This window comes from Chinchilla lanigera, unplaced genomic scaffold (assembly GCF_000276665.1).
Source record: "Chinchilla lanigera isolate Chin_1 unplaced genomic scaffold, ChiLan1.0 scaffold00105, whole genome shotgun sequence".
In the NCBI taxonomy this organism is placed as follows: Eukaryota; Metazoa; Chordata; class Mammalia; order Rodentia; family Chinchillidae; genus Chinchilla; species Chinchilla lanigera.
In genome coordinates, this window is record NW_004955506.1 from 5,616,033 (window position 1) to 5,630,187 (window position 14,155).

The 14,155-nt window shown below is 49.9% G+C and overlaps 1 protein-coding gene across 2 annotated transcripts in view; it reads left to right on the forward strand.

Moving 5' to 3' along the window:
* Positions 1-5,101, forward strand: part of Mxra7 (matrix-remodelling associated 7) — a 31,368-nt gene extending 26,267 nt beyond the window's left edge. For both annotated transcript variants that reach the window (XM_005407417.1, XM_013506029.1), the window contains exon 4: positions 4,832-5,101. In XM_005407417.1, the coding sequence (XP_005407474.1) occupies positions 4,832-4,946 (115 nt within the window). In that variant the 3' untranslated portion in view covers positions 4,947-5,101. The remainder of the gene's footprint in view (positions 1-4,831) is intronic.
* Positions 5,102-14,155: the final 9,054 nt, after the last annotated feature.

A 14,155-nucleotide genomic window follows, 5' to 3' on the forward strand; every position in this document is an offset into this window, starting at 1 on the left:
TCTAGAGACAGCCGCTGCTGAAAACCCCGCTGTGCAGCCAGCTCACCTCCTTGGGTCTCTTCCGGACAGGGGTTCACATGCTTCCCTGGCATTGCCTCTGCTGCTGAGGGTGTCCTAGGTTCCCGCCGCAGTTCATCTGGAAGGAGCCACCTCCAGCTCAGTTCAGGCTGGGGCAGGAAGCCTCCCCTCTCCCAGCTCCCCACCTGGAGCTAGTGAGGCAGGCAGGGCTTGGCTGGTGTCACACCTTGGCAGGAAAAAGCATCCTGTTCATCAGTCCTTCCCGCCTGCCTGTCCCACAGGGAGAGCAGAACTTAGCTTGCAGGCTGGGCTAGGGCTGACAGCTTGGGCTGCCCCGTGCCCCTGCACTGGAAGGTCTGCAGGACGTTCCTGCCTCTTCAGGACATGGATGCGACTCTGGAGGAGGGTTTTGTATGGCACAGCGGGGAAGGGGAGGAGAAGGTGGAGGAACCATAGCTATGGGATGGCTCTGCTAGTACTTCTGCCTGAGGTACTTAACCATGAAACCAAAGCAACACTCCAGCGTGAATTTCAAATCCGGAAATGCTCGTTGACTCTGTCCTCCAGGAGAGGGCGCCAGAGGCACAAAATCAGATTCCCTGCCTGTGCTCTGTCGGTTTCTTCCTAAGGGTGGCCGCACCTTTCTTAGGGTCCTGTGGAGGAACATGTAGGCTGCCAGTATCCCCAGAGGAAACAGAACCCAGCCAGGAGGAACCAGAAATTATCTAGGGTGGCAAAAACGTCAGTGTCACCGTCCAGCCAAAGATCGTCAAGCTTGAATGCTCGGCTACAGAAGAGGGTGAAAGTGGCTGCCAGGCGGCGCATAGGGTGCACAAGGATCTCTGCAGGGTCCGGCCCGTCTCGCATTGAGACTATCCTGCTACAAGTGACAAGCAGCAGGCTGCCGAGTGTTTGAGAACCTGGCATCTAGTGCGGCTTCTGCAACTTCAAACATTCTCCTTCCCCTTTTCTCTCCCGATGCACCTGTAAGATGGAATAAGTATAATACGTTCTCTTTTTCTCCCTATTTCTCTTTACAGAACTGAAGAATAATGAAGTTATCCTTAGCCTCCTCCTGAATGCTTTTCCCTTTGGCATCTTAAAAGCTTGAGTGATAACTCAGAAACCCCCAGAGAGGAGCCCATGCAGTTCTGGGGGGTCCTTGCCTACAAATCTCTGAGATGCAGGACCCCTCCTTGGCTGGTGGGACCCTTGGCAGTGCTTCTGGCCCTGCCTTGTTTGACGATGCGCACCCCGCTTGTGTGGGTCCGTTTGTTACGCTGAAGGGTTTTAAGAGATGCGTCAGACTTCGGGTTTCTCTTACCACCCAAGCTTGCGCTCCGCATACCCTGTACACCTGAGGTAACCCAGCTTCAGTGGCTCCAACATTTTAAAATCAGAGTGCGGTTTATCTCAGCCCTCCTCCTCTTGTGCTCACTGAAGCCAAACCACAAAAAACTCTGAGGAATGACAGGCCAGTGCAGCTAAACTCCCCGCGCTCACTAGCTCTGTCAGGGATGGCTGACCGGGACCCTCTTCCTCTCACTGGCTCCTTCCAGGGACAAGAGGCGCCATATTGATTACTGTGCAGCAGAGAGCCAAAGCCAGTACTGGATTCACCAGTGCCCTTCTGTCACCTGGAGGTGGCTTGGGTCCATCCCTCTTGTTGCTAAAGAGGCCTTTTCACTGACATTTTTACCAGCTCAGCAGAATCTCCACTTTTGCTCTGGCAGAAGCAATAATAATTGTGTTAGTTTAAAAGAGATTTCTGGGCTATGCCTTGTCCTAGAGGGTTTCATAGATTAGATAAGCAGCTCAGTCCCAGGGTAGCTTCTTGGAATTTTATATTTGACAACATTTATACTAGACCAATTTACAGTTCTTAGATTTCTTAGCAAAACATTTTTTTCTAGAGCAATAAGTTTACAGAAAAACTTTGCATTTAATGGAAGACTGGGAAGTGTCCCACATCTGCTCCCAGGGCATGGACTTCCGGCAGCCTTCACATTGGCCTCTGTTCCTTAGGTTCAGGGCTTCAGGCAGAGCAGGAGACAAAGGAACAGCCACCCAGCCAATGCCTTTGACGCAGAGCCACGTGTAATAAACAGATGTACTCATACATTTCTCAGTAGCAATAGTTATATCCCTGTCCGAGCCAGGATCTTATTAATATGACGTAGTGACTTCCTCTGAGTGTAGTTAACTAGGTTTGTTTGGGAACTTCCGAACCTGGCTTGTAGGCAGCAGGCCTCATGTATCCTAATGGCTTGGCTCTCTGTATTCAGCCTTCTTTTGGTCCAATAAACTTTGAGTAGATGACCTCGGTTATTGTGTGTTTTTTCAGCTTGCTTTTTAAAAACTAATCTCTTTGGAACTGATTGAACTGAGTTCTCTTTCAGTTTTTACTATGCAGTTAAGACTGGCCTTGAACTCACCTTGTAGCCCAGGCAGACCTCAAACTGGCAGTGATTCTCCTGCCTCAGCCTCCTGAGTGCCGGGATTACAAGTGTGTGTCACCATGCCTGGGCCTCTTTCATTTTTATGCTCTGTCATTCTTCCACAGAATGAGGCCTTGTGCCCACCCTTTTTAAAATACAACATTGCCACAGCCACTTCTGTAAAGGAGCCTGTAATAATTCAGGGAGGTACCCACATGCAGATGGGCAGTGAGCCCGTCCCTTGCTTGGTACACAACTTCCAGCTCACGGTCCCCCTTTCTTTATACAGCAGAGTGCAGAGTACATACTGTAGGCCCCTTCTCCAGACAAGGGAGCTGATTACACAAGGAGGGATCAAAAACTATGGTGAATGTTTTGTTTTGATTTTCTTCCAGTACCAGGAATCAAACTCACAACCTTGTGCTTGCCAGGCAGGCGCTGTGCTGCTGAGCTAAATCCCCAGCCCCTATGGTGAATGTTTAAATTTTAAAAACTGATTACAGAAGACATTGCTGTTCATCCCCCCTCAAAGTGCACCCCCTTCACTTTGAACATAGCATCCCATTGTTCTTGCCATGTTCTGAACCACTTCTGAACTCTCTTTGGTGAGTGTCTGTGAGCTATCATAAAAACTGTGGTGAATACGTACTGCTGCTGGGTGCCATTCAACAGAAAGACAGGCTGGCGAGAAACATTCCACGGTGTCCTCATTCACCTTCTTCACGGAATATGGTGCTGTGGGATTTCTGGCTCTTCCCCAAGTCAAAATGACCACAGAAGGTAAATGTTCGAAATTGGTTCAAGGCATCAAGGCAGCCACAGCAGTGTAATTAAAGACTCACGAAAGAGGACTTCCAGACCTGCTTCAGAAAGTGTCAGGAGTGATGGGATAAGTGTGTTTGAAGCAAGGGGGAATAGTTTTGAGGGGGATTCATGGCAACGCTCCTTGTACTGTAGTCCATTTTCAAAAATTTAAACACTATTACTCAACCAACCTCTAGGTAAAGGAGGCTGGGAATTGGGACTTAAATATTTGAACTTGTACATGCCACCTGGCGGCTGGATGGAAGATACGGGTTAAGGAGGAGGATTATTGCGGAGGGAGTATGGGTGTGGGTGTGGATGAAGGCTGTTGGATGGAAGATACGGGTTAAGGAGGAGGATTATTGCGGAGGGAGTATGGGTGTGGGTGTGGATGAAGGCTGTTTAATTTACTAGGGCTCTATAAGCAAGACCAGATATTGAGAGGGGAGTGTTAAGGATGCTGGCACCCCGGAAGCTCTGTAAAAGTCTGCGCCATGTTGACCTGTGAGGGGACTCACAGACCAGACCCACTCCGGGAAGGGCTGGGAAGTCTGAGCCAGCAATGTGGGTTCTCTCTTCTCAAGGTGCCCAGCCAGTGATGTGATGTGGAGGGCAGGAACCGCAGAAGCGAGGACCTGGCATAGGGAGAAGGTGCCACAGAGAGCCCGTGTAGCGGATGAGTGCAGAGCACCAGAGGGGAACGAATAACACCACACAGACCCCTGGCTTCTGCGGCAGCCCCACTCCGCCCATTGTGTTTGCTGTGGGAGTTGTCCTGTGCCGGCAGATGGTGTGGGTGAGCCTTATAAAGATAACAGAGCCCTAGAACAGCAAACACAGTCTTCATCCACACCCATGGCAAGGGGGGCGTGGCTGCCACCTGCCAAAGTACCTCTTTGTGCAAAGTAGAGGAAGCCCCTTTCCCAGGGCAGGGAAACCTCACAGAGCAGACCTCTGCCTGCCTTTGCCCCTTTGCCCACTCCCCTTTGAGCCCACCCGTACGTTCTCCCTTTCCTGCGCTGTGACGTCTTCTCTTCCTCGACTTCCACTAATCCCTCTAAGCGGGGGCTGTTTCTTCCTGCAAGCTCAAGCCACTCATGGGACATGTTCTGTTCTGCCTCACCTTACTGTAAGATGCACAGTCCACACAGGGAAGTGAGGCGTCACTACGGGATGCTAAGGGATACTTGCGGGGCCCCCAACCTCTACAGTTAACCTGAAACTTAGGTCCCCATGTGGAGTGTGTTAGAGCAGACCAGCATCTACATTGTAAGTGAGTTTTGTCCTGTTTTGGTTTTTGGTTTTTGAGACAGGGTCTCACTGTGGCTGGCCTTGAATTCACTTTGTAGCCAGGCTGGCCTCGAACGCAGTGATCCTCCTGCCTCAGCCTCCCAAGTGCTAGGATTACAGGTGTGCACCACTGTATGTTATATTCTTATACTGAAGGCAAGGCAGGAGCAGTGGAGAAGAGAGAGCCGGTCTTCCACCTGGCCCCCACTCGCAGCTGCAGTCTCTCTCCCTGTCCGCTGGGGCGGGAGCCTCTTTTTCTTCTTATCCCTTCTTCCCGACAGAGTTCAGAAAGAGCAGCTGGCTGCCATCTTCAAGCTCATGAAGGACAACAAGGAGACGTTTGGCGAGCTGTCCGACGGCGACGTGCAGGAGCAGCTCCGGCTCTATGACATGTAGGCCTGGCGCCTGGCGAGACCCCACACAGGACGGCCTGACTGCAGGGCCAGGACTCGGTCCTGACTCTGGGCCCAAGTGCTTTGTGATTTCCAGACTTTTGCGGGCTTAACTTTATCTCATAAATATAGATGTAGGTTACCTACAATTTTGCTCAACTCTTGCAATTTATGTGTCATCTTATGGGAATCAACGTTGTTTTCTTCGGAGGAGAAAAATCCCTGACCCCTATCGGCTTCTGCTGGCCGGTGAGGTTAGGCTGTTAATGTCACATGGATGACCCTCTGCAGTGGATTTTGAATCACTTCAACCCCTGCCCCCTGCAGGCCAGGGCAGAGTCCGCGGGGCCCACTTGAAGGCTTGGCCTTCGGCCCCAAGTCAGGTGGAGAAAATCTGGGGTGTGGGGAGGGCAATTACAACAGCTCCAGCTCCCTGTCACCTCCTTCTCATTCTGCCCTAGAAGGATTTCTGGAAGCTCCTGTCCCAGGGAAGCCAGCAGCAGGGGAGCGTTCCTTAGCAACAAGTTGAATTGAAAGGCTCACCCACCTGGGTCCACTCCGTGGTATCCGAGTGAGCAGCCTCTAGGAGTTCTCGCGGAGGCAGACAGTTACTTTATAGTGAAGACTTGGGTGTGTTTAAGGCACCCAGAGCTATGCTAGACGTTCTGGATAGGAGAAACAGAACCCACAGCACAGAGCTGGGCTGCAGCTCAGTGTTGAGTGCTTGCCGCACAGCGGCTACGTCCTGAGTTTGATCCCCAGCACTGCAAGAAGAAAAGGTGATCTATAAGACAGTTCCTGGGACACCACAGGTGACTCCTCGGTCCCTGAATAAACGCATTATGACGGTGGTAGAGATGACACTGGCTCCTTCATGCCCATAGACCCTTCTTCTCATGGCCCCACTGACAGGGAAATTGAGTTCCCAAGAAAACTTGAGTCAGGGTGGGCACTATGGAGAGAATCTGGGAAAGCCCTTGGCTGTTTTCTTTTGTTTTATTTTGTTATTGTTGTTTTGTCCTGTTGAGGCAGGGTTTCACTATGCAGTTTAGGCTGGCCTTGAACTCATTTTGTAGCCCAGGCTGACCTCAAACTCGAGGTGATCCTCCTGCCTCAGCCTCCAAAGTGCTGGGATTATAGGCATGCGCCACCACACCCAGCCTTCTTACCTGTATTTTTTATTTGCCGAATAAATGAAATCATGAAATAAAAGAAGCAGTGACATCTTTGCACACCTCAAGTTACTGGGATTAACTTTGTCCCCTCACCTCTCTGTACCAGAGGGTTTTGGGGACCCCTTTCCTTTTATTTCTTTGCTGAGGAGTCTTGCTTTGCTCTGTGTCTGCTGTTGTGTCCAAATGTTCGTGCTTTTTTCTGTTTATTTTTGTTGTCTAATTTTTTTTTCCTTTTAAAAAAATTATTCTTATGTTTTTGTAAACGTGTTTTAGATATTCTATGATTCCAGGATGATTTGTTCCCTATCTTGCACCCCGGGGACCCCCTTTCCTGTCACTCCTTAGCATTTCTTTTTAGATTATACCAAGCAGGAATAACTCACTTGTACTTGAGTCAAAATCTTGATGGCTGTGGGGAAAATAAGTGGAAGGAACTTCTGTATACTTGTAGCAGCTAAAATGTCCTGACTGCAAAGAGAAAACTCCAACTGAAGTGGCTTAAATAACAGGACAATCTCTCCTGACAAGTCCTCAGGGACAGTGGCTCCAGGCCCAGGGCTCAGGCTGGAATTCGCTCAGCTCGCTCTTCCTCGCCTTTTGCTGTAGACTAGCTCTCCTCATGGTGGCAGGATAGCTGCAAGAGCCCAGGGGTCCTGTCCAGAAGCAGGAAAGGGACCACCTCTTGCTTTGTGTCTAGGAGTACAAATGGCCCGGACGCCGCCCACACCTTCGTTCCATATTCCTTGTGGCTGTAACAGGCCATGTGCCCGTGTTTCCTCCAATCACGAGCAAGGGGGTGGGAGCACCGTGGCATCCTGACCAGGAAAAATCAATGCCATCGGGGCCATTGGAAAGCATAAGGTAGGCGAGAAAGAGATACAGGGTAGGAAGGAGAGAGCAAACACGGAGATGGCTTCTGTAAGGCAGCCCTTGGCTGAATATCACCGTGCTCTCATTTGCAGCGGAGCCCGTATCCACAGCAGCCAAGAAAAGCCAACCTCAACCCAACGCTCTTCCAGGCTGGAGCTGAGAGAAAACACGGGTTTTCAAAGCTACAGCCGCAGTGGGAAGCGTAGGCCTTTCTAGGCCACGCCCCCGTCCGCCAGGCCCCGGTGACCCCACCCACCTAAGACACAGGGCAGTGGCCACCTTGCAAGCCTGGCCCCTAGGCGACTCATTCGCGTTTACCCGGCCCTGTGCTACCAACTCTTCAGGGTCTCCTTTCCTCAAAATGTGGTTGTTATGTCTCCACCCTGTGGACAGGATGAGCTGGCTCCTCTGTCCCTGTATTAAACTTTTTTTTTTTTTTTTGGTCTTTTTTGAGACAGGGTCTTCCTATGTAGTTCAGGTTGGCCTTGAGCTCACTTTATAGCCTAGGCTGGTCTTGAACTAGCAACGATCCTCCTCCCTCAGCCTCCTGAGTGCTGGGATTACAGGAGTGCACCGCCACGCCTAGCTTCGGTCCCTGTATTAAAAAGAACTGCCTTTTCCAACGGCCATGCTGAAGAAAACGTGTGCTTCAGGCAGCTTTTGACGCTGCCTACCCAGCGGGCCACCTGGACTGGTTTTCAGGTTTTGTTTTTTTCTTTTTTTTCTTTTGTCTTTATGAGACAGAATCTCACTATGCAGTTCAGGCTGGCCTTGAGCTCACCTTGTAGCCCAGGATGGTCTGGAACTTGCAGCAATCTTCCTGCCTCAGCCTCCCAAGTGCTGGGATTACAGGCGTGCATCACCATGCCCGGCTTCTGTTTTTCTTAATCTGAACACATGAATCATTTTACTATAAACATCCAGCTGTGTTGGCCTAGCGTGGTGGCACACATCTGTAATCCCTGCAGTCAGGAGGCTGAGGCAGGAGGATCGTTTCGAGTTCGAAGCCAGCCTGGGCTACAAAGTGAGCTCAAGGCCAGCCTGAACTGCATAGCGAGACCTTCTCTCAAAAAGACCAAAAAACAAACAAAAACCACACCATTTATGGGTGGGGTCTTTTCAATTTCATTTTAAGAAAATGCATTTGTGTCAAGGAACTCCTTGTACTTTGAGTATGACAAAGCCCAAATTTATATTCCAGGTGGCTCTCTGGGCCTGGAAGGAAAAGTTCATGCTCAGATTTCAACTATAAACATGGGTGGCCTCAGGCAGACCCAGGATTGGGCCTCCTAAAGGCAACAGTGTCTCCAGGTGTGATGGCACACACTTGTAATCTCAGCACTCTGGAGGCTGAGGCAGGAGGAGCTCTGTGAGTTCAAGGCCAGCCTGAACTAATAGCAAGACCCTGTCTCAGATATATAGATAGATGATAGAGGGCAGCTGAGTCATTTATTTGGAATCAGGCACTGCTGAAGAACATCAGTGAGACATTTCTCTCTGAGTCACATCTGGACTGCTGGACTTGGCAGAGACCCACCTTCACCCTCAAGGACTGTAACCCTATCTGTGATTGCAGCTCTGCTCCCCACAGGAGCTGGGCTGGGTGGACAGGGTTCTTATCTTATCCAGTAAACGCAGTTTCCTCCCCTCCTCACAGCTGCCAGGCAGAGGTCTTTTTGGAGAGGAGCAGAGCACCAGAATTCCCTAGCCCAGTCTACTGCATGGCCCCCTGGTTTTACATAAACTGAGGCCCACCCAGCCTCGCATACCAGGTCCACCACTGGGTCCACAGAAAACAGAGGCCTCACCCAGAGATTTTCCAGTGTCGTGTTGTTGTTTTGTTTGTTTAAACTACTGTCATTTTGTTTTCTCTTTTTTTCCTTCTAAGAATTTCTACCAAATACTCTTGCAGGGGCAAACAGAAACACCAAAATGTCACCCAGGATTTGGAGGCAGATTTATTTAACGTTGACCAGCACTGACAGAGATTCATTCCCAAAATATCAGGCCCTGCACAGTGGTGGGCTAGCGTTCTTATAGGGTCTATAAGCGGGAAATACAGAAGCAGAGTACTCGGCTGTCTGTGATTGGTTCTTACAATATGCACCATGGTGACCAGCCAATTCTAGGAGACAGTAGTAACAGGAACTGTAACAGGAACTGAAGTAAACTGGCATTTACCTGGGCAACTAACAGAAACTGAAGTATACTGGCTGCAGGGGGGTATTTTCTGCTACACTCTAGACATTTTTTATCAGTTTAGGTTCTACCCTTTAAGCATTTTTTTTTTTTTTTTTTGGTACTAGGAATCAAACTCATATCCTCAGCCTTGCCAGGCAAACACTTATGCTGCTGAGCTATATCCCCTGCCCAGGCATTTCTTTTTTGCTCAGGTAGCAGCCTATATACAATTTCTCTAGGAAGAGCTTCCTAATTCTTTGTCCCCTCACCCCCAGGACTGGGGATGGAACCCAGTGTCTTTGCACCAAGCTGTACCTCAAACCCACCACTCTTTTTTTTTTTTTTTTAATTTTTGAGGCCAGGTTTTGCTAAATCATTAAACTGCCAGGCTTGAATTTGCAATCCTCCGGCCTCAGCCTCCTAGAGTGCTGGGATTACAGGTGCACACCACCAAGCCCAGCTCCTGCATCTTTTGAATGCCACGGCCCAGTCTCTTCCAGCCATTTCCCCTTCTGATGGCCTCTTCACTGCTTTCAGTATTTTACTAATTCAAATATCACTAGAAAGCTTTGCACACATGTGGTTGTTTCCGGTTTGGGGTTTGTGGAAGCACATTGCCAGAGTGGATGCCTACAAGGAGCCTGCTGGGTCAAAGGCCAACCTGCACCCTTTCCGTATAGTGACAATCCGGGTTCTTCACCTTCCTTAACCATGTTCTTGCCGAGCATGGTGGTGCGAATTGTAATCTCAGCACTCTGGAGGCTGAGGCAGGAGGGTCACTGCAAGTTCAAAGCCAATCTGAGCTATGTAGACCCTGTCTCAAAAATAAAACAATGTTCTTTGTCAAGCTTTTGAACTTTTGCCAAGCTGATGGATCACAAATGTTGATTCAGTGAAGGTCTAATTTGCATTCTTCCTGATGCGAACAGCGCACCCCATCCAAATGTTTGGGGCCCCTTCCATTTTCCTCCAATAAACTGTTTTATGTTTCGTTTTCTATTGACTACCATCTACTTACTCTTAGTTCACTGAAGTGTACAGTTCCTATTATCTCTGTGGCTATTTGGGACCTAGCGCCCTGATCCTACATGTGACAAGAGGGATGTGTCATTAGGCCCAGAGAACCTGGATAATTCCAGGAAAAGGATCTATCATATACGCCCTGAGCAACCGTACACTTAAAAACATCGGAGTTGACCTATCACAGCATGGCGCTTGCACTCCTCCGAGGCACTTCAGTGGTTCGCGTACCTGCCAATCTTCTGTGAAGGCGAAAACCTCGATCGCTATTGGGTAGCGCATCCTTCCGTCGCGTTTCCTCAGCGACTGACAAACAGCGCTATCCAACGAGGAGCGCGCGCTGGCCCGTCCCGCCCACGGGAGCCCCACGCTTGCGCCTGCGCCGTAGAGCCGGTGCGCGGGGCCCCGGCAGGTGCTGGATGGGCCGGTTTGTGGGTGAGCATCGCGGCGGGGCCTCGGCGCCAGCTGGGCGGTTCGCGCGAGCTCGAGTCCTGGTCGGCCCCGAGGTGTGGGGCCTGGCGCACCGCCCTTGCACGAGCCCCGTGGGTCCCTGTCCTGCGGGAGACACCCCGGCTCCACACCCGGCGCTGAGGATCCGAGCAAACCGGGAGCCGCCTCCGGGTTTGCGGGACAGAATCACCCCCCAACCCCGCCCCAGCCCGGGCCCCGCCAAGCCGGAGTCGGCCAGCCGCGTGCAGACATCACTGCCCCGTTAAATCATTCGGGCTGCAATCCGGGCTTTTGCAGACGCGCCTTAAATAGTTTAATCACTATTTGCGGAGCTCTGCAGAATGGGGCGGCTGATACCGAACAGCTGCCGGGCTCAGCGCCCTCGGCGATAGGTGATCGAGCCCATTCACCTGGGAACTGTCAGGCGCCGCGGGCCCTCGCGTCTTCAGTGCTGCTGCGAGGCGGAGGTCTGGAAAGGAGGCAGCTGGCAGGCGGGAGTAAAATTAAGCACATTGTCCCCGGAAGAAAAGACTCAGCGAAAGAAGGCAAAGCGCCTAGGATTCAGATTTTAATATTGAGTGGTGTGAATTGGCCCTTGATGCTTAGAGACATTCACGGAGCCTGGCTTCGCGCTTGGCGTGAGCCAGGGAGTGTAAGGCAGAGGGAACTCGATCCGGTTTCCGCTTTCAAGGCGAGATGAAGGGGCCTTTGCTACCTTTTCAGAGGTGGAAGTGCAGAGCAGGGTACTGTGGTCTTGCAGGTGTTCTGCCCTTACTCTTCACGTTCCGTGCCATAGAAGAAAACAAGACTCAGAAGGTACTGAAGATACGCCGATTTTTAAAAAGAAGACTTAGAGGAATTTCTCTAAAAGAGACACGCAAGTGACTTATAAGCACCTGAAAAGATGGGCATCTTGAGCATATAGTAAAAAGGGGGACGGGACGTGGTGGCTCACGCCTGTAATCCCAGCACTCGGGAGGCTGAGGCAGGAGGATCGTTGTGAGTTCGAGACCAGCCTGGGCTAGAAAGTGAGTCCAAGGCCAGCCTGAACTGTGTATCGAGACCCTGTCTCAAAATGTCAAAAAAGCGGGGGAGGGTGCTTGGGATGTAACTCAGTGCAAAGGCCCCTATGTGTACACACACACACACAATTTAGCAATTTGGTATAATCTGTTGAAATTTAAACAAGATACACTCCAATGCACAATCCACTTCCTGACATGTGCCCTAGAGAGACTGGAGGAGCCTATCAAAGCAGGTCTGAAGGATTCTCACCCCAGCATCTCTGTGGCTGTGAAAAACTAGCAATAGCCAGACACTGTGTGATACTATGCAGCCACTTGACACCACAGGAACCTACAAGAAAAGATCCCTGAACACGTGGTTAAGTACAGCAAGCAACTGCAGCACAATAGTGTATAATGAGCCCATTTGTGTTACACGTCTCACAATTATTACATAGAGAATTAGAGAAGAGTATTGCCCTATTATTAATAGTGAGGTTGGTATAGGTGCCAGGAAAGATTTAGCTTTCCCATATTTCCATATTTTTCACTACGAGATATAATCCTTTCATCCTTAATCATTAAAATAAATTTTAAGATGGGTGTGGTGGTGCACACCTGGGACCCCAGCACTGAGGGGGCTGAGGCAGGAGGATAACCATGAGTTCAAGGCCAGCCTGGGCTACATAGTGAATTCGAGGCCAGCCTGCACTACCCACAGAGATCCTGTCTCAAAAAACAAAACAAACAAATAAAACAACAAAAAATTGTAGATGTATTGCATGCACATTCTTTCTCTCTCTGAGCTGTGATTGGACTTCGCTACCCCACACTGGCATGTAAAGAGAGAATAAAAGGCCCTTCATGCTGGAGGCTTCCAGACACAGTGAGTTCTGTCCCACAGGACTCCATCCAATTTGCCATCAGTAAAAGCTTCAGCAATTCTGTGCTGTCCTTCCCTACCCCGAGGGAGTAATGGGTCTTCATTATTGTGGGGGGTGATCCAATTCCATGCCCTGTATTTTTTCTATCTCTTTTTTTTTTTTTTTTCTGAGACAGGGTCTCACTATGCAGTTCAGGCTGGCCTTAAACTCACTTCGTAGCCCACACTGGCCTTGAACTCACAGCAATCCTCCTGCCTCAGCCTGCTGAGGGCTGGGATTACAGGCGTGCGCCATCACGCCCGGCCTCATATTTATTTTCTCAACTCTCATTGTATTTTATGTTTTCAGGCAGGGTCTCACTATCTTACCCAGCTTGATCTCCAACTTCTGAGCTCAAGTGATCCTCCCACCTTAGCCTGCTGAGTACCTAGAACTCAGACACTGGACCCCTGCGCCTGTGCCCATTTTAGAGTCTGCGTCTTGAGACCACCCACGCTTGGGACCAACTGCCTGAGTCGAGCTCCCCAGAAATGGGCTCTGAGATCAGGTTTGTGCACAAGAGCTTTCCTGGTGCACACACTCAGCAACAGATCTTGCAGGTGTAGGAGACCAGAACAGACCGCTTTGGCATAAAACATATTTTGAGCTGAATGCATTGTCTGGAGTTGAAGTGTCTCCTGAGGGAAGTACACTATACACATTAGTGACAGTTTGTTTTCACTTGTTAATCTCTTTGTTAAGTTTTGCTTTCCTTTCCTGCAGAAGGAAATAGAGAAAGAAGCCGAGAGGCAGCTGTCACCTGGACCTCACCATCCCACAGGGGGCTCCAGGGCTGGGCCTGAGTCTTTCCCAGAGGAAGAGAGGATGAAGTCTTTGAGTACCACATGGACCAGTCAGTGGACATAGGCTATCTCTGGGCAGGGAGCTGGGACTGGGCAAGCTTCTAGTGTCTTCATTATACCACTGTGTACCTGATTTATTTTCTCTCTTTCTTTCTTCCTTTCTTTTGCTTTTGTTTGTTTGTTTGTTTGTTTGTTTTGAGATACAATCTCACTATGTAGTTCAGGCTGGCCCTGATCTCACTATGTAGCACAGACTGGCCTCAAACTCACAGCAATCCTCCTGCCTCAGCCTACTGAGTGCTGAGATTACAGGCATGCACCACCACACTCAGCATACCTGATTCCTTTGAAGAAAACTCAGGCAAGTGATACCAGAGAAGTGTATTAAAGGAAAGACAGGTAAAAGACACCACGTACTTAATGGCTTCATGTTAATTTCATGTGACCACAACCTGAGCTCGAAGTTTAATCAACGAGATTGCTTTCTACTTAGCAGGGAAAGTACAGACCACTCACCAGCGGTTCCCCTTCAGTAACCCACCTGTCTCAGAAGGCAGGGCTCAAAGCAGACACCAGACCACCAAGCAAGAACCAGGCACAACTCAGCGGTAGGATTTCCTGAAGCCGAACTGTGGGACCAAAGGGAGTGAATGAGTAGTCTGAAGAATGGAATCTAAATTGCAGAAATTAAGCATAACTTTAATTATTTCCACCCCATGGCTCAGGGACTCATTCTACTCAGCAAACTTAATTTGTGGGGTATAAATTACTGGCAGTGCTTAGTGGT